The sequence below is a fragment of the Melospiza melodia genome, chromosome 12 (genome assembly GCF_035770615.1).
Source record: "Melospiza melodia melodia isolate bMelMel2 chromosome 12, bMelMel2.pri, whole genome shotgun sequence".
In the NCBI taxonomy this organism is placed as follows: domain Eukaryota; kingdom Metazoa; phylum Chordata; class Aves; order Passeriformes; family Passerellidae; genus Melospiza; species Melospiza melodia.
The window spans coordinates 21,845,764-21,864,442 of NC_086205.1; the positions used below are offsets into that span (position 1 = coordinate 21,845,764).

General features: G+C 39.3%; 1 protein-coding gene across 3 annotated transcripts in view; it reads right to left on the reverse strand.

Moving 5' to 3' along the window:
• Positions 1–237: 237 nt before the first annotated feature.
• The window catches only part of PIK3CA (phosphatidylinositol-4,5-bisphosphate 3-kinase catalytic subunit alpha), a 39,585-nt gene continuing 21,143 nt past the window's right edge, over positions 238–18,679 (reverse strand). For all 3 annotated transcript variants that reach the window (XM_063167262.1, XM_063167261.1, XM_063167260.1), the window contains exons 5-21: positions 18,108–18,353; positions 17,194–17,279; positions 15,664–15,769; positions 14,493–14,645; positions 14,254–14,388; positions 12,512–12,636; positions 12,066–12,147; positions 11,460–11,624; positions 10,799–10,902; positions 9,924–10,095; positions 9,488–9,594; positions 8,852–8,973; positions 8,241–8,319; positions 7,217–7,387; positions 6,881–6,998; positions 6,562–6,713; positions 238–5,416 (exon numbers count right to left, since the gene is read on the reverse strand). In XM_063167262.1, coding sequence (XP_063023332.1) covers positions 5,146–5,416; positions 6,562–6,713; positions 6,881–6,998; positions 7,217–7,387; positions 8,241–8,319; positions 8,852–8,973; positions 9,488–9,594; positions 9,924–10,095; positions 10,799–10,902; positions 11,460–11,624; positions 12,066–12,147; positions 12,512–12,636; positions 14,254–14,388; positions 14,493–14,645; positions 15,664–15,769; positions 17,194–17,279; positions 18,108–18,353 — 2,394 coding nt within the window. In that variant the 3' untranslated portion in view covers positions 238–5,145. The remainder of the gene's footprint in view (positions 5,417–6,561; positions 6,714–6,880; positions 6,999–7,216; positions 7,388–8,240; positions 8,320–8,851; positions 8,974–9,487; positions 9,595–9,923; positions 10,096–10,798; positions 10,903–11,459; positions 11,625–12,065; positions 12,148–12,511; positions 12,637–14,253; positions 14,389–14,492; positions 14,646–15,663; positions 15,770–17,193; positions 17,280–18,107; positions 18,354–18,679) is intronic.

Consider the following 18,679-nt stretch of genomic DNA (forward strand, 5'->3'; position numbering starts at 1 on the left):
CTCAAAAAGAAGAGCACCTATGGGTTTGGTTAGAGCATGCAAATAGAGAACTCCTATAGCCAGTTTCCAGTTGGCTTCCCTTCATTAACACAGATGTAAAAAAGAGTAAAACTAAACAAAGAAGAACCCCAAACCAATATCAGCTGCAGGGGTGGTGAGCTACACATTATTTTGGACAGACAGAGCCTTACCTAAACTGAGACAACTTCTAGCACAAAATAAAAAGATGCAAATTCATTATTTGTATGAAACATGTATTGCAAAATTAAATTGGGATTCAACAATCTGCAACAACATCCACAGCTATATAGTGTTTTTAAAAAAACAAGTGTGGTTCTTCCATTCAAGTAAAACTAGAACAAGTGAAAGAAGTTAAAAAAAATCCTAGAAGCAGCAAGTTACAATTCTTTCTGTAATACCACACCATTTTCATTAACTTGAAGTATTTTCAAGATGTCAAAGACATCAACAAAAATAGTAATTTCAAGTGGCTTTTCTGATATTTTTTTTTGAGTGGGTCCAGCCCAGGTCTGCAACCTGTACAGACATGCAAAACAGGAGGAATTCATAATTACTATTAAGAACAGACATTTGAACATGCCAGTTATATAATGACAAAGCAAAGACAATACCTTCAAATTGTCAACAAACATGGGCTACTGACCACTAAAGGGCATTTAATACTTTACAGAAAAAGGAACGTTGGCATAAAAACCCACAAACAACTCTCCAAACCACCGATAGCAGGGTCATTACATACAAAGTTCTTATAAACCTGGTAATTTCTGTATTGTCCTCAATATGCAGGCTCATATCTTTTCCACAAGATGCCAAATCACCTACAATTTTGGTTTTATTTAAAAGCCTTTTTAAAAAAAAATCAAATTATACTGGAAGTCTGTTTCAACTATGAAAAAACTACTAATGCACCCTTTCAGACAAAGAAGTATGCATATATAAAATCAGTACAGGTACTTCTGCTATGTTTAGGAAAGCAATGAATGTAATGCTAAATAAAACTATTATGCAGCACCCTGTTCTGTCATTACATCAAACAGTTTCACAGCTGAAAAGGTGACTGGTTTAAATTTTATTCCACTAAAACACCATTTGCTAATGCTTTGTGATAAAACACACGGCCCAGTCCTGGGCTCCTTGCTCTGGCAGTCTTACAAGAAGTGCTGCAGGAGCAAGGTGCCCAGATTCATTTCAAGCCCAAAATAAATTACTTTAGTATTCTGAGTCCCAGAACAAAGGGAGCGTTTTCAAATCTCCATGAAGTGGGAATAGTTAAAAATAAGCCAAATTCCAAGCTATTTCTGTAAAAATCTAGGACTCAGTTACAAGTGCTTTCATGGTGTGTAAGCAGGTCTTCTTCCTGATACTGGGAGCAGATGACATCCTCTCATTTCCTCCAGGGTAAGCAAACAGAGCCTCCTCTATCCTCAGTGAAGTTACATCAGCAGGAACTGCTGTGGCAGGATACAGCAATTAGGGTTCAACACTTTGAAGCTGAGAAAAGGATTGTTGTTTTCTGTGAAACACTGGCAGAATGCTTTTCAAATGCCCATCCTGGTGATGCAAAGAAGTGGGTAAAGCTCAGGAGCTTCTCCTACTTTTTAAAGTTTGTTGAAAGGCTACAATTACCCCCAACTGTATTATGTCTGTACCACTCTGAGGTTTCCTTTCTTCTACTATTTGATTCTCATAATAAATTCCACAGCTTATGCACAACACTTAATTGCAGTAAATTCTGGAGACAGAGCCTGACTCCTCATACCTCTGTCTGGGCAAAAAGGGTGCAGAATACAGTGCTTGAACTGAAAGACATTTATACTCATATTTACAGAAGGGCTAGGAAGGGGCGAAGTACAAACAAATTTGGCCTCATAACATCCAATAAATTGGAGTTGATCTTTTCACCCAGGCTGGAAAAGGCTGACCATTTCTTGCATAAACGAGGTAAAGCATTGTTTCAACACCAGATAAATACAGATAATATAGCACCTAATGTGATGTCTGTGCAACAGTTTTACTCTGTTAAATTAAGAATTACAGCCAACAGGGTTTCAGATTTTGTGAACTAAACTTAAACTGAAACTAACCCATTTTAAGAGCTAAACCATTATTGTGTGTGGACTGCAAAGTAATAGATACAAGGGTAACTTTGCTCTAGGAAAGTACAACCAAGCTTAGCAGGAGTTAAAATATTCATATGAACAAAAAGTAATATGTAACAGTCAATAAAAAGAGCAATGGGAATTCTATTGGACTACTCCAAAATATTTCGCAGAACTAAGGAAATAAAACTTCACATTTCCCATACTATTCTCAGAGCTTCTGCAGTTTTCACAAAACCAGGTTTTCCCCCACAACATCAAGTATCCATGCATGCAGTAATCAGCTGCAGGATGCTGACTTTGAAAGTGTCTTGCAACACCAAAGCCTTGGCTTTACAATCCCCGAAGTCTTTCATATCGTAATTGATTGCACATTTTTAATATATTACAATTTGCTAAATGAAGCCAGCCACTCATTACCTCATCAGTACAGCTGCACAAAGTACAGTTTATTTATATGCTTATATTCTAGTCTAACACCAACTGCCAGCATATTTTATATGACACGTGGTATTGCACTTTCTGAGTGGCACCTCGGTGCGTGTTTGCAGTGAACAAGCTGAACCCCCAAAAGCCCCAAACCTTTGGAATTCAAGTGCTGCCAATCTTGCAAGTTTAAAATGTCAGGGTGAACATCACCCACAGAACTATCATGGGCTTTGCTAACTTTAAAAAAAACCTGTTTAGCAATTAGAAAAACAGTCCTACCTGAAGTTGTGCATAAGGGCAATCTGAAATCCTTGGTACTCTGAACAGTTTCAAAACATGGTGCCAATTTCATTGATTGCACACATTGTAATTGTGTTAAAGGACAACAACTAGATTTACAAATATATATTACACACACGCACAAAACAGACAAAGCTATAAAATGTTTGGTAACTCCACATGCTTTGAGCTAGCCAACATATCTGTCTGCTGAACTGCTAATTATTGATCATATTGAAAATCTAAATTGCTATTTCTGATGTATCTTACTGGATTCAACAACCACTTCCAAAGGAGGAAGAAAGAGGAGAAATGGTAGACCCAAATTTTGAGGGTTTAAATGAGCGTTCTTGAAATAGCCAGCATATCACTTCAGTAATGTGAAGAGTGATTCCCAAAATATTTTTAGAGACTTAGGCCAAGTTCCCCTTTGGCTTTAGTGGGTATATTCCCACTACTTCACTGGTACTTGTGTCCTCTTTCACTAGGGCTGAATTTGGTCCTAGGAGTACGTCTGGTCACCTTCAGTGACGTTAATGAAAACGGGAGTCTTGGACAGATAGAACTGGGTTGCAAAATTAAGAGAGTTAATATTGGACAAATCATGTAAATAAAGAATATATATTAATAATAGTTCCTATTATATAAATAGCCTTTATAAAAAAATAATCTTTCAATAATTTTAATAACTCACCTTTCTTTAGGTTCTGGAAAACATGTATGAAAAAAATCTATTCAGTTCAAGTTAGATTAAAGCAAACCTAAGATGAACACTACAGCTCTCTGTTGCACTAAACCCAATTCTGACCATTCAATTTCCAGGTTAGTCAGTTTTTGGGGATGATAGGGAGTTTCTTTGTGAAAATATGAATTGCACCCCTAGAAATACTGAGCAGAAGAAACACCATACTGAGTGGGCCTATTTCCTACTGCCTTCAGAAACTGTGCAGATGACGGACCCAGAAATCCAAGGGCCACCCAAACCCCACAAATGTTAATGCCTCTGAGCACATTTAAAAGGCACTGTCCTCTCACTAACGTTTTTAGATCTTTCCTTTAAACTATGCTGCATTTAAGTATTTGCTATCACTTGAATTTTCTTTCTATTCTTCACAATCCAGCATAGCCTCCACCTGCTGTACCAGATCTAAGGTAAGATGTGATGGACTCTTACACTAGCACTATTTTCTTTTTCCTTCTAATTTATCCTATCAAATGAGAAAAGGAAACATTCTTCCAAGTTTACCTTTTTGAGCTTAAGGCATAACATGAATCATCAAATCATAGAATATGCTGGGACCCACATGGATCACAGAGTCCAACTCCTGGCCCTGCACAGACACCCAGGAATCACACCCTGTGCCTGAGAGCTTTGTCCAAGCACTCCTTGAACTCTGTCAGGCTTGGGGCTGTGACCACTTCCCTGGGAGCCTGTTCACTGCCCAACCACCCTCTGGGTGAAAAACCTTCTTGTAATATCCAACTTAAACCTCCCCCAACTCAACTCCATGCCATTTCCTCAATTCCTGTCACTGGTCACCAGAGAGAGGAGATTGGTACCTGCCCCTCCACTTCCCCTTGTGAGGAAGGTGCAGAGCCTGATGAGATCTGAGCTCAGTCCCCTCTTCTCCAGGCTGAACAGACCAAGTGACCTCAGCTGCTCCCCATACAGCCCATTCCCCTCCAGACCCCTCACCATCCTTGAGGCCCTCCTTTGGACACTCTCTAATAGCTTAATTTTATTTAGACGGTGGCACCCAAAACTGCCCACAATATTCAAGGTGAGGCTGCCCCAGTGCAGAGCAGAGTGGGTCAATGCCCTCCCTTGCCCAGTGGCCACGCTGTGCCTGATGTCCCCAGGACACAGGTGGCTCTCCTGGCTGCAGGGCACTGCTGGCTCATGTTCAACTTGCCATTGACCAGGACCCCCAGGTCCCTCTCAGCAGCTGCTGTCCAGCCTCATTCCCCAGTCCATACACACAACCAGGCTTGCCCCATTGCAGGTGCAGAATCTGGCACTTGCCCTTGTTAAACTTCACACACTTGGTGATTGCCCATCTCTCCAATTCGTCAAGGTCCCTGCACACATCGTACTAAAGCTTAATTTTTGAAGTTTATAATTTTAGTGCTATCTGAAACCCTGTTTTACATTATTTTCCAACAGTTGTCTGAACAATTCATCTCTTTTCTCGCCGTAAGTTCTAATGTTGTTCATGGTTTGTGCAATTCCTATGCAACCAGTCTTTGCTGCTAACGGGTATTAACAGTGCAGTACCCACAAAGCTGGGTATCAGTTCTTGTTTTCTTTGCTGTCAGTTCAGTTCAAAGCGTGTTGCTTTATTGTGTGGAAGATCCAGTCCATTTTTGTTGTCCAGCCACCATGGTGAGCATCATTCATCTGCTTCATGAAGTACTCAAGAGCCTCCTGCTCAGTTTTGTCCAATGCAAGGGTCTTTCTAATGTATGCAATATCATCAAAGGACTGCAGTTCTGGCATTCCTGAGCCAAGCATCATGGAGAAAAGATTGATGAAGAGATTGGCATGCTGCCGAATTGCCAGGTAAGCCTTATAGCACATCTCCTGAAACCTGGAAGAGACCAGGGGAAAAAGCTCAGCGCATTTCTCCACTGCATGTGTATCACTGCTGCAACTCCAAAACAGTTTTACAAGTAACCAGACACTAAAAAAGCAGACAGTCTTAGTCTAGTAAGAACATCCTAATGTAGCTGAGAAGATGCACTCATTCTCCTTAGTTTATTTGTGTAAGGATTAATAGTGGTCAGACTAACACAACATCCATAGACAGGCTTTCTAGCCTTAAACCCCATCTGCAATTCACACAACTGTCAACATGAATTTATGTGAGTTCACAGGGCCATTTTTTTCACTGCTACTGACATTTCAAATTTCAAAAGGTATTTCCTGACACACTGCTAAAATCAGTGCTTTCCTGGCTATCTTCAGAGTTGCATTTCTCCTGTAGTTTTATATTGCTCTTTAGGTACTCTGAAGAATGCACTGAAAACAGGGACATTTGCTCTATCTGGATAAGAAATACCCAGGTTAAGGGAAAAAATGCAGAAGAACCTCACTGCAGTGTTCAGACAGACACTATAATTCAAAATCTGTCTTCTGTTGCCATCAACATAATGAAATTAAGATTAAAATTGAAACCTCTTAAAGACTGGGTTGCTGGAAAGAGATATTAAGAATGACTACAGCAACAGATTTATTTACTGCTATTATTTTAAAGTTCTTGCTCAGCAGGTTCTCAGCCATTGTCACAAACTACACAGGCCAGCTGCAGAGCTGCTATCAGAGCAGCTATAGGAGACAGAAGTATGGCTGGATGACCAGCAAGGCTCTGATGCACACAACACCCAACATTTAAGAATTCTCAGTAGCTGCAGTTCTGCCATCTCAAGAGGATTTTAAGTGTAAAATCAAAGAAATATCAGATGTTTGAAAAATTACCATCTTTATTCACATCTATGCTGACCCTGCAAATCTCAAGTGAGATTTCATGGACCAAAGGTCATGTAAGTGCTAAGATTACCCACTGACTTACAAGTGCATGGCTGATCTTCAACTGAAGAACTAGAATATTCCCACTGCAAACCAATTAAAATACTACTGTTCAGTTAAAAGGTCTAATTATGAAAGGTCACCAGTACCAAAGTGCATTTTAGGTAAAAAACACCCTGGAGGTTAAATGTATAAAAGAAAGCTCACCTTTCAAACTCCCTCGTTTTGGTACATTCTTGGGCTCCTTTACTAATCACTATTAAGAAGTCTTGTGTTAAGACAAATGGCACACGCTCTCTTTTGTAACCAAATTTTTTCTTCTTGTGATCGAGGAAGTGCCCAAAGTCAATGTGAAACAGCTTAGAAAGAGAGAAAGGTATTTTAAGATTAATAATTCCTTGTTTAAATGAAGTTACAGTAAAATTGATCATTTACTTATAGTTCCAATAGAAATTTTTTTTTCCAAAACAAACTCATACCAAAGCGAGGATGACCCTAGGGTATGATTTTAGAAATCAACTGTTACCTGTCCATCATCTTTGACCATGATGTTACTGTTGTGGCGATCACCAATGCCCAGGATAAAGGTGGCAACACAGTAGCCAGCACAAGAACGTGTAAACAGGTCAATAGCTGCATCATACCTATCCCAACAAAAAAGGAGACACTTTCCTCAGATATTCCAATAACACAGAAGTGCATTTCTTTTGCAAAAGAGCAAACAAGGACAGGTAAAAAAGAAAACAAAACTAGATGGACATAATTATGGACATAATCTCCCACTTGATGAACTTTAGTTATATTGAAGTTTCCATCAAAAAGAAGCACATGGCCAAGAAAAACAAGTGACAGGGAATCTCACATGTCTCCTTTGTTCTTGTCCTTGAGCCACTGGTGCAATGTATGGCTGTTGAACTGCAGGGCTCCTTTTAAGCCTCCTTTACACTGGATCTGCATGATGGTGTGAGAGCTCCTGACCACCTCGATGAGTCCCACACAGTCACCAATTGACAAACAACCATAGGGCAACATCCTGGAAGACAAAGGTTCATTGTTTTGTTGGGTTTTTTCCTTCCTTTATAGAGAATGGTGGCAAGAGGTGGGAGAGGATGTATTTCTGCAGATTCCTCTATCTGGCTACTCTTTAAGTCATGGGGAACTGTAACCATTCTGCAAACCATTCTTGGACAAAGGCTTAATTCTGCCACTTGTTACACTACTGGAGACAAAACTGTGACCCGTGAGAGATAACATAAACCAACAGGTCCTTCTGCCTAGAGAAGAAAATGAAAACTGGGAGTTTCTAGACAGTGCACAGGCAGCCCCTTTGTTCCCATCTAAAAAATGTACCACACAGCAAACACAAATTTGAAGGTGTAACCTGACTAGGAACAGTTTTCCGGAAGCAGAACAGTTTATCCTGAGTGCCCTGCAGAAGCATCACAGTCTGGAGGTGGAGAAGCTCACACAGACTGGGCAATGTCTCTGTGTGGACAGAAGTGAAGATACCAACTACAAAGAGTCATTGCCCAGCAGGGCTGAGGATTTGGCACCTTGTTACCTTGTTCAAAGCCAAACCTACAGACACAACCACTTGGCCACAGTGTGGCTACTGTGCCTTGGCTCTTGTATCCATTCCTTGTATGTAGCTCACTCACATCCACTTGAATGAAAATTAATTATTTTTCAAATATGATCTTCTGTTTATAAAATCCAGTAGTTTAGTTAAAAAAAAAAAAAAAAAAAAAGTTGCTCTAACGTGCACAAAAATGTCTATTTCTAGCATTTCATTTATTACCCTTGGGAAAACAGAAGCAATCTCTGGGAACAGACCAATGCCAGAACCATTAAGATCAGCATTACTTGGGAATGACTCTGATGCTTACCGAAGATCAAGACCCTGATTTTGCCAGATGTTTTCCATAATTCGAATGATCTGAAGTGTCAGCATGTCCTGACGCAAGTCTGAAATAGTCAAATACATTCAATTTGCACATTTTGTAACACCAGAATCTTTGGTTAGATCCTACTTTCCTTTTCCCCCCAAAACTATGTCTAAATACATCTAAAGGTAATGAGGTTTGCATAGTTGAGTACAGATTTTGTTCCCTCAGTAGAGAAAATCAGGTTTTAAATAGTAAAAAATTAATATAAACTTTTGGTGGTGATTTTAAAAACATACACTAAAACCAGGACAATGGAATCACAGTTTACACATTTGTAACATCTTGAAGACATTTACAATTAAAAAGAACAAACATTTAACAGTATTGTGTTCCACCTTGACAGACTGAGCATCTTAGAATATATAAAATTTGTACTTGACTGAGATAAAATCTCATCTGTCTACGCTTAATTTTTCTGGAAAAAAAAATTAGCTTTGCTTAGCTGATTTTTTTAAAATACATGTACTTTATAAGAGTATAAAAAACACCAAGTAAAAGGTTAGGAAAATAAACAGGTATGTAGCTTTTGAATTACACTTATGTTTCCTTACCATCTCCATTTTTAAATATTATCTCATTGTTCTGAAATAACAACTCAGACATAATATCTGGGTTTTCCCAGTTCAACCACAGCGGCCTTTTTGCAGATGACATTATTCTGCACTCCTCAAGCCTAAAAGAGATAAGATTTCTATGAAATAGGCATAATTTGATTCTTATACCATATTTCTCTAATATTGCTAAGGTCTCCCTGTTTTGGTCAAACTCTGAACCAGCACCAAATTAAAGATGCAAAGATAACTGACAATGCATCATTTTCACTTTCAAACTCAAACTTAAATTAGTGAGTGCTACATTAACCATTTGCTAAGACCAACAGAAGAGTTGTGTTATAAGGGAATATTGTAAATATTCCTGTGGCAATATGAGCTCTGAGAACTGGAAAAAGGACTGAAGTTCCTGGTACCTTAAAGGAACAACTGAAGGTCATGTTGTTCCCTGGTTTGTTACACCATTAGACTGAAATGACTCTACTCCTTATGGGTTACTTTGCTACAAATTCTATTCAGTGCACTTTGAAAATACTGACATTTACTAAATAAACAGTCAACCTCAACACTGTTATTGTTACCATTACTAAACATTTACTGAAGCATCTAGACAAACTTCAGAAGTGGATACAATACCGGAGGTTTCCCAGTTGATGGGCAGGATTAAGAGGAGAGATAAAACCTTGCAAGGCATCCATGAAATCTGGTCGTCTCATTTGTTCAACAAGAAACTTCATCTGTACCTGATCAATAAGCACATTCAGGTCTTGAGAACACTATTTACATGTAAATGAAGGTATCAGATTTTAGCTTTGGATTTCAAGCATGGTTTTGCACAGTTCTAATGTAAGTACAGCTCAGCTACATATTACACAAATTGAAATTTTTAACTTTAGTTCTATTGCCTTGAGAGCTAGACAATGGCATTGCACAGAAACACTGCAGCTGCCCAGGAAACATAGCACCTACTGAAATTAGCATTAACACTTTCCTCATTGATCAAATAGACCAGTTCCAAGTAATTCCTGTGACTCAACAGCAGCAGTTTGGAGATAAGGACAGCTTCTGATACCTTCTGGGTCTCATCCTTTTTTTCCTGCTTGAGAATATCTGTGAGGTTAATCAGCTTCTCCATGGCCTCCACCTGCCTGCTCAGGTGCTTCAGGTACATTCCACACGCTCGACAGTAGGACTCCAGAAGTAAACCAAACCTCTGACTGACAGTCTTGTTGTGCATTTCAGACCTACACAGGGAGGAAGAACAGTTACAGCCTAGAGACAAGACCACTTAGAGGTGCCAAAAATGAAGCTGTACTTGTGACACCTTCATAGAGTCCTAAAATACATCCCCTCAAACAATCCCCTCCCTTATCCTTGATGACACCGAGGCAAGTAGAAAAGTGAGAATACAGCAAAGATGCCTTGCTTCTATTTCTGGTCTGATTACACCAGCTTAGAACAGAACTTTTAGGTGACCTCCAATACAACCCAATATGTTGCAGATTGAGCTATCAAGCTCTATAAGAAGCCTTTAATAAGGAAGGAAAAATAAAGATTTACTTGTCTTTTTAAAAGTTTTACCTTGTTGAATTGGGTGGCTTTCTTTAGGTCTCATATATTTGTAAAGTTTTCTGGAAAAATTGATGGGGCATCAGACAGCTAACAATATGGGAGGCTTTCAGCAGTCTCAGACTACTTTGTTTTCAGAATAAACATGATTAAATAAAAAGAAGTACAATCTAAGTACTATTAAGTACCTTTGAAACTGCAAGGCATGATTTCTGTCACTGAACTACATATTCAAATTCTTAACCAATATAACCCAATCTTTAAATAAAGTGGTAACATTTTTCTAAGAAAGGACATTTAGTATGTCAAACCTTTAGAACAACTAATTGTTTACAGCTAATAGGAAGTCCACCACCTCAAACAGGACAATAAGCTTACTTTAAATGCCAAAAGAAGAAGTGTCCAATCCTTTGATTGGTCAGTGCCTTCTTCAGCAAAAATCTCACAAGCTGATTATCTAAATACTGCTCATATTTCAGAACCTAATAAGGATAAAGAAAAAATATTTAAAAATCATATGCAGTTATTATTTCTATGAACAATATACAGATTAAAGGCAGTTAAATAAAAAGCCATATATGTTTTACATTTTTTTCAGGAATGACTGATCTTGGTATTAATATTTGCATGTGTTAGGCTTTGAACAATATATGCCAACTGTTCACTGGCTGCCTCTATTTCAGGAACTTACCATCTGATGCTTGCTTTACTGTTACCAAATATTTTAGCCTCAACTTGCTCAAAATTTTGAGAAGATGCTTCTGCTCATCCTTTCCCATATGTTAGGACAGCTGAAATAGCTGCCTGTTCCAGTTGGTGGAACAGTTTTGCATCTCTGCAGAATGCTGGCATTTAGTACCAACAAGCAAAACCACAGCACTGCAGAAAAACTAACCTTTCATCTCCTCCTAAATAATCTGCAAAGCAAACACGATGACCTCTTTTTCACAACAACTTAACTTTTGCTGTGTTTTAAGCCTCTGTGATCACTGGACATACACAAGACAACAAATATGCCAAAATAATAGTTGCTCAGTACCTGTACCAGCTGGATGAGGTACTGAGACAGTTTGTCATCAGTCAGGGACTTCTCCAGACAGCGAACTGCGAACGCTCGCACCATGGGGTCTGGGTAGTTGCAGTCCAGCAGCTCCATGGCCTGCTCTGGCTTGATTGAGGGCCAGTCCTTCACCAAGCAGTACATCTGGGGGCAAGGAGAACAAGCAGTTTACACCTTTGGAACACACAGCCATTAGAAGGCATTGCCAGACACAAACTACATCTGAGTAGAAGCTGTTTAATTGCTGGTCCTCTCAATCAACAGTCTGGTATTAGTTGCCAGTTGACTTTGTTGTTTTACCCAATATAAAAAGAATGAAAACAAAACCTCACATTTAACTGTAATTGACAAGTTGGCAACATCAGAGGGATTTGAGTAATGCCAGCAAGAGGAAATCTTAAGACCAGACTGAGCAAAAGAACAAGAACTATGGACCAGAGACACCTGTCAATCACAGTGGCAACTCCAACTATTCCTTCAATGTATCATACACACAAAATATGCTTTTAACTTCCAGAAGCCTTTTTTAAAATAGCATTTTAAAGCTTCTTCAAAATCTAACAGTTCTTCAGTGCCTTATGTTACCTGCGCCACTTCATCTCTAGAATTCCACTTGACAGACAAAAGTAATTTGGGTAGAATTTCTGGAGTATTCACACAATAGTGTCTGCAAAAGAGGAAAAAGAAAAGTTGCATGTACTAAACAACACTTCTGCTTTCATAACCATCAACTATGTCCCCACAGCCTTGCACATTTTTCTTCCTTTGTCAGCAAGGTGCTCTCAGGATCCATCATGCAGGTAAAACTGCAGTAATTAGGAAACTGGGAACTCATTCAACAACTTACTTTTCTCCACAGGATTATAACCAAACCACACAATGCAGAATGCTTTACAAGCCTTGTCTAAAACACCAGCTCCTCAGCACAGAAGAAAAGGGAGCAAAACCCATGACAAATTTGGAATGAATGGGGTGAAGTTTGATTATGCCAAGAAGTTTTTTTCTTTGGTTTGGTTTTTGATTTGCAATACCTGTGTCTCCAGAGGAAGTCCTTCTCTTGCTCAGTGATTTCAGACAAGGGGTCTCGGGTACAAATGGCTCGCAGTTGCTCCTTGTCACTCTCTGTTAATTCACTATCCCGAGCTAGTCTGTTACTCTGCAGAGACAGTGGCACTTTAGCCCTCCACACAACTCCTTTTATTGCCAAAGCACACATGAAATACAGTATTTGAACACACAGCAACCACTCCAGCCTGTGTCATGCAATACTATCTTGCTGTATCCACTTGTTATAACTGAGAGCTCAAAATGTAGAAAGAAGATGAAAGACTAGGCCTTTGATCTCTACCACTGCTTTTAGTCACTGCTGGCACAAGGAGAGGCACATTTCAACTAAATCAGCTGTGTGGAGAAATAGCAGCAGTTGACATCTGATGAATGACACAATGCAGCACAAAGTGAGACTGGTCATTTCTGACCCCAGCCTGAGATTGCTGAGGGCTGCTGAAAGGAATGAAAAGGATTTGGAACTGAAAAAGGAGAACACAGGGGATGAAAACAGGTAAATCAGGGGCAGAATGCTGTAGGAATGCCTGAGTAACAGGAAGATGGAAAATAGTAAATCACAATTAGTGTAAGACATTCCCCAAAGAGCACAGAAAACAGAACTGCCACAAGAAGAAATTAGCTATGTTGTCAGTGAAGTGGCCTTATCCTCCTCACCATATTTTTTTGGTGCCAGATGGAACAAAACAATGAGCTGGAGTACAGAAGCCCAAGTAAGAGGCTGGGGAATGTTATTTACCAAGAAGAAAACTGTCCTTAAGCATTCATTAAGACCCTGCTCAGTCACAGCATAAAGAGCAGAGATGCTGCTCTATGATGGACATCCTGCTGAGCATCAAGAGAAATCCAATGCCCACAGCCTGTTCAGGATAAATGGGACAGGACTGCTGCAAACACCCCCAGAACTCCCACTCTGCGAGCTGCTGCCACCTCTGTGCTCTCTGGCACAGCCAAACTCCCACCACAGAGCTCTCCACACAGAGCACAGAGCTCCTTGGGCAAACCCAGGCCTTTGAACCAGCCTCCAGAAGAAAATGTAAAACACACCAACCAATTTCACAGCCTTGGCTTTAAATAAAGAGCATTTTTAGCTTGACTGCTTTTCTGTTTTTACTTCTTTTCATCATCCAAAAAAGTGCTTTGAAGAAAGCTCCAAACCTCACCAAAAAGCCAATTGTAATGCACAAGTTCTGTTTGTGGAAAAAGTGAGATAAAGGACTACACCCATGTGTATGTCCATCAATTCCCTTAAAATTCCCTTTGCTTGTGGTCATAACCACCCCATAAAACAGACAGGAAAGAGTTCTAAGCACCTTTGGGTTACACAGGAAAGCCTAACTATACACATGAAACTGCAACAAAGAAAAACAGTGTCATTGAAGGAGAATTGCAACTTTTAAGAAGTTAAACTAAGTAGTTTGACACCCAAATTAGTGATACAAAAATGTCAAAAACACAGTAAACCAGTTTCTCTTTGGAGTGTTTTGGTTGGTCAGTGAAGCATTAGGTCACTTTACTGTAATATAAAGAAAGGAGAATATACTGCCCATTTTACCAAACACACAACAGAATTTTGATTTTATGATTTTACATATAAATGAGGATGTAAAAAAAAAGACATTTTGTCACTCATACACTGAGTAAAACAAAGTAGCAAGTAATCCTTTCCTATTTGAATAACTAATCCTGGAGGGGGAGTTTGCCTTACCTGCCCTGCATAGCTGTAGTTGAATCCCAGTTCCCGTGAAATTGTCCAGTTTGCATGTTCTTCAATCACTGTCATATCTGGGAACTTTACAGGGTTGCTAAACCAATCAAATTCCAGCTCTAAGCATGGAGTTTCCTAGGTCAAGGGAATTCAAATTACTTTTTCTGCTGAATGATAGCAACCAGAATAAAGCATATTTTGAAAATGCACTCTTAAGGGGGAAGCTGGCATGCAAATACCTTATTTGGATTTGATCCAGTAACACCAATAGGATTCAACAAATCCTCCAGCCCATGAGGTACTGCCCAAAGATTCAAAGCCATTTTCCCAGATACCAGAGTGTCTGTGTAATCGAACATGTTTATATTTCCCCAAGCCAATGGACAGTGCTCCTTGAAGAGATTAAAATATGATTTTTTTTTCAGTGTCATCCATGGATTACTGCAGAGCGAGTCAGGAGAAATAACATTTTCACCCCAGATCAAGTTGTTACATTCCCAGATTAGCAGAAAGCAAGTTGTGGAAGCTTTACCATGTTTTTCTAGGAATGGCTGTCACAGCAGTCCTTTAATAAAATGGTACTAAAAGAATTGTAAACACATGCACATATCTTCCTCACACCAGACTAAGTCAGGATGATCAAAAAAGTTTTTCTGACAAAGAGGTTTTCTACCAAGTGCTGTAGCGACAGAACAAGGGGCAGCAGTTTCAAACTGAGGTAAATATTTTTAGATTGGACAAAAGAAATATGGTTTTCTATGATAAGGGTAGCAAGACACAGGCACAGGTTCCCCAGAGAAGCTGTGGCTTCCCCATTCCTGGAAGTGTTCAAGGCCAGGCTGGATGGGGCTTGGAGCAACCTGGGCTAGTGGAAGGGGGGTGGGACTGGATGATCTTTAAGGATCCCTTCTAACCCAAATCATTCAGTAAAAGGTTCACAGACCTGCTTGTAGACAAACACCCTACATATTACCTGTGACACACACTCAAACCCACAATGTAACGATGCTGCTGGTTAAAAATTAAACGTTGCATGTAGATTATTAAAAATCACTATTTGAGATCCAGCATTAAATGCTAAAGGAATACAAATTTTCTTTACTTGAAAACTCAACTCTAAAGGTACAAATATTGTCCTTTAAAAATAAATAGGTTAGTAACATGGGTTTTGAAAATTAATTTTAAAAGCACTTCCACCTCAAAACACCAACACTGGTCTCTGTGTCTGGCAATGCAGCATAGGCATGATTTACAGGGCTGAACTGATAAGCTTAAAAAAAAAAATAAAAAAAACAAATCCCTATTTTAATCATATTCAAATCAAGCATAGCACTCATTGCCAGGCCAGCATTTAGCAGCTGTCCTCCCCAGCTGTGGCTCAGCAGCACAGTAAAGGCAGGGGTGCTTTACCTCCTTGGCGCCCTTGCGGCCCTTGACAGAGCAGATGGACAGGCAGAGCCGCGCGGCGCGGGGCAGGTCGGGGATGTACATGTCGTACAGCAGCCACTCGTTCCACCTGCAGGTCCAAAGGCAGACTTAAACCAGGCTAAAGGAGGCATCATCACCCCACCAAAAGGCATTTGCTATTTTCCTAAATTGTGTGTTTGCAGACAGAGCACACTTTCTGGTCCCCACATATGCATTTGACCACATTCACTGCTTTTGGGGATAGAAACTTCTCCAACAGCCTTCTACCCCCAACACTGCTTAAAAAGCCATGTTAGGTTCAATTCCTGCAACCTAAAGATAATGGATTTGCATAAATGCTGCACTGATGTAAGGTTTAGCTTATCAAACAGCTTTCCCTTCAGGGGAAAAAGAGCTTTCAAAACCAAACTAAACTTCAACTGTTGGAACATAAAAAGGTATCTGCAAGATGGGGATAGAACATGGAAATCCAAAGCAATATTCCCAAGTCAAATATTTTTCTATTTACTATAGTAATAATAGCACAGATTGATTTTACAGGATTAGTTTGATTTTGTTTTCATGAACTTTTCTAAGCAGAATTCATCTCTCAGTTGGTAGAGCTGTGCTTTTGAAGAGGAACTTCTGATCCAGTTTCTTCCCCTAAGCAGATTGTCATAAAGAATTTTCTCAGTTGAAAGAGAAAGCAGCTTCCAAGGAGAGCATTAATTTTTCAATGTATCTGTAGCTACTGAAAGCAATTTTACAAAGAAATAACTGTGAAAGCCCTTATCTAAGAATAAAGAACAAACTTTAATTCACTTTTCTTATGTGTTCATTTCACATAATACTGATCTATGTGACACATCCATGATTTTAAGGCATAACCTTCACCACCTTTCCAAGATTTTATCTCTAAAATAGTTGAAATTATCAGCTCAAGTACAGCACTTTGGGGCAACTCAGAAGGAGAGACTATTTTTCACCAACTATATATATCATTAGTCCTTTAATTATAAAACCTAATCATATTCATAAATAATGTACAGATAAAAATAAAAGTTTCAAAAATTATTATTAAAGACATGAAGTCAGAAAATGCAAGGAAAGAACTACTTCTGCACAGATACTCTGCATCTAAGCTTAGCAGATGCTGAAATTTCACACCTCTTCATTAGTTACAGTTATGAGAACAGGTGGCTAAAAGATGTCCCTAATGTTTATACATGCTCATATAAAACTTCTTTTTGCACTTCTAAGTTCAGGTGATTCATTTTTTCCAGGTAATATTCATGGTTTGTCAAACATCCTGAAAATATATTCTATACTACACTATTATGTGCAAGACAAAATGCTTGTGTTTGAATTAAATTAATTCTATTTATATATATATAGGGTTATGTAATATATTTTTATAAAACTTTAGGTAAAGGATTCCCAGTAAGGAGCTCTACCTGAGTAATGGTTAAGTGGAGCCTTTACTCCTTCAAAGCTATCATTTATGATGCCCTGAAAGTCAGGTATTCATCTTACCTGGGATTAGAACAAGGTACCCTCTGAGTATTCACATTGTCACACAAAGGTTCCCCTCCATGGTAGATACCTGTCCTAACATAGATCTGAAAACAACATCCATATTAGTCTTTGAAATGTTACTGTAAACAAATGTTTTCATTGCAGTCAACACATACCATGATTACAACACATTATCCTTTCTTTTTCAGTAACAAAACAAAAACAAAACCAAAACTGAAAACCAAACTGCTCCACCAGTCCCCAAATTAATTCATGCTCTGTTGGGTGTACAGCACAATTTATAACCATATCCTTCTAGAAAAAGTGTTTGGTCTTTCTCCTCATTAATTGCAAAACTAGGTCCTAAAAAATACAGTAACAAACTTGAAATCAACACTAAAAAAAACACCCCTTGAATTTACTCTCCATTCTTCCTGTGCCAAGGTGTTGTGAAAGGAATTCCGAGGAAAGAGAGTCAGGGTAGTAGATGTCTTAAGTGGAATTGAACACTACACCTTCTTTTTGTCCCCTTTTACCCCACACCTTTATTTCCATAAACAAAGACAGCATGCCCTCATCAAAAGCACCCTCAGTTACTGTAATACATTTTTAAACACAATTATTTAGAAGACAGATTTCTTTTTCTATCCATTACCATCTCTGCTGGAGTGCTATACAAACTGACTCCTGCTCCTACCAGGCAGAATATTTAGTTAGTTACCACATCTCACACTTTTTAAGCAGTACAGAAAAGTTCCAGATGCTAAAACATGGGTGTGTTCTTTAGAATTAAATAATTCAATTTGAGTAAAAGAGTGGTGTAATTTTCTAACACGTTATATAAGAATTTTTTCCAATGCCAAAACAAACCATTCAGGAGGGACTCAGGAGGGAAACCACAAGCTGCTGCAAAGGCATGAGTGATGCCATACCTTGTCTATGTCTCTGATGTTCACATTTACATAGGTAGCACAGAGGATCCTTATTCTGAGGGCGCTGTTGATGGTCCAGAGGGATTTGGTGGTGGCCTCGCCGTTCATGTAGGGCGTGGCGGTGGAGATGCGGCGCGAGTAGGAGGGCATGGTGAAGGTGTCCAGGGGCAGCTGCGTGTACAGGCTCTCCTTGGCCATCAGCATCAGGTTGGGCATGCGGCCAAGCATGATGCAGCTCCTTATGTACTGCAAGGAAACAACCGAAGGGTGCCACCACGTTTTCTGAAAAATCCTCTTTGCCCAGGGTTTTCTCCTGGGAAGCTGAGAAGCCTCAGAGAGGAACGAAAACAATAACTGTCTGATTGTGCTCCCGTGTTTGCTGCTTTGGAATGTGGCCTGGGCATTGTTTACCAACAGGTGAATGTCTGATTGGCTCCATGTGAATTGCTTTTAATTAATGACCAATCCCAGCCAGCTGTATTGGACTCTCTGAGTCAGTCATAGGTTTTTATTATCATTCTTGCTAAGTCTTCTGGTGTATCCCTTCTCTTTCTTTAGTATAGTTTTAGTAC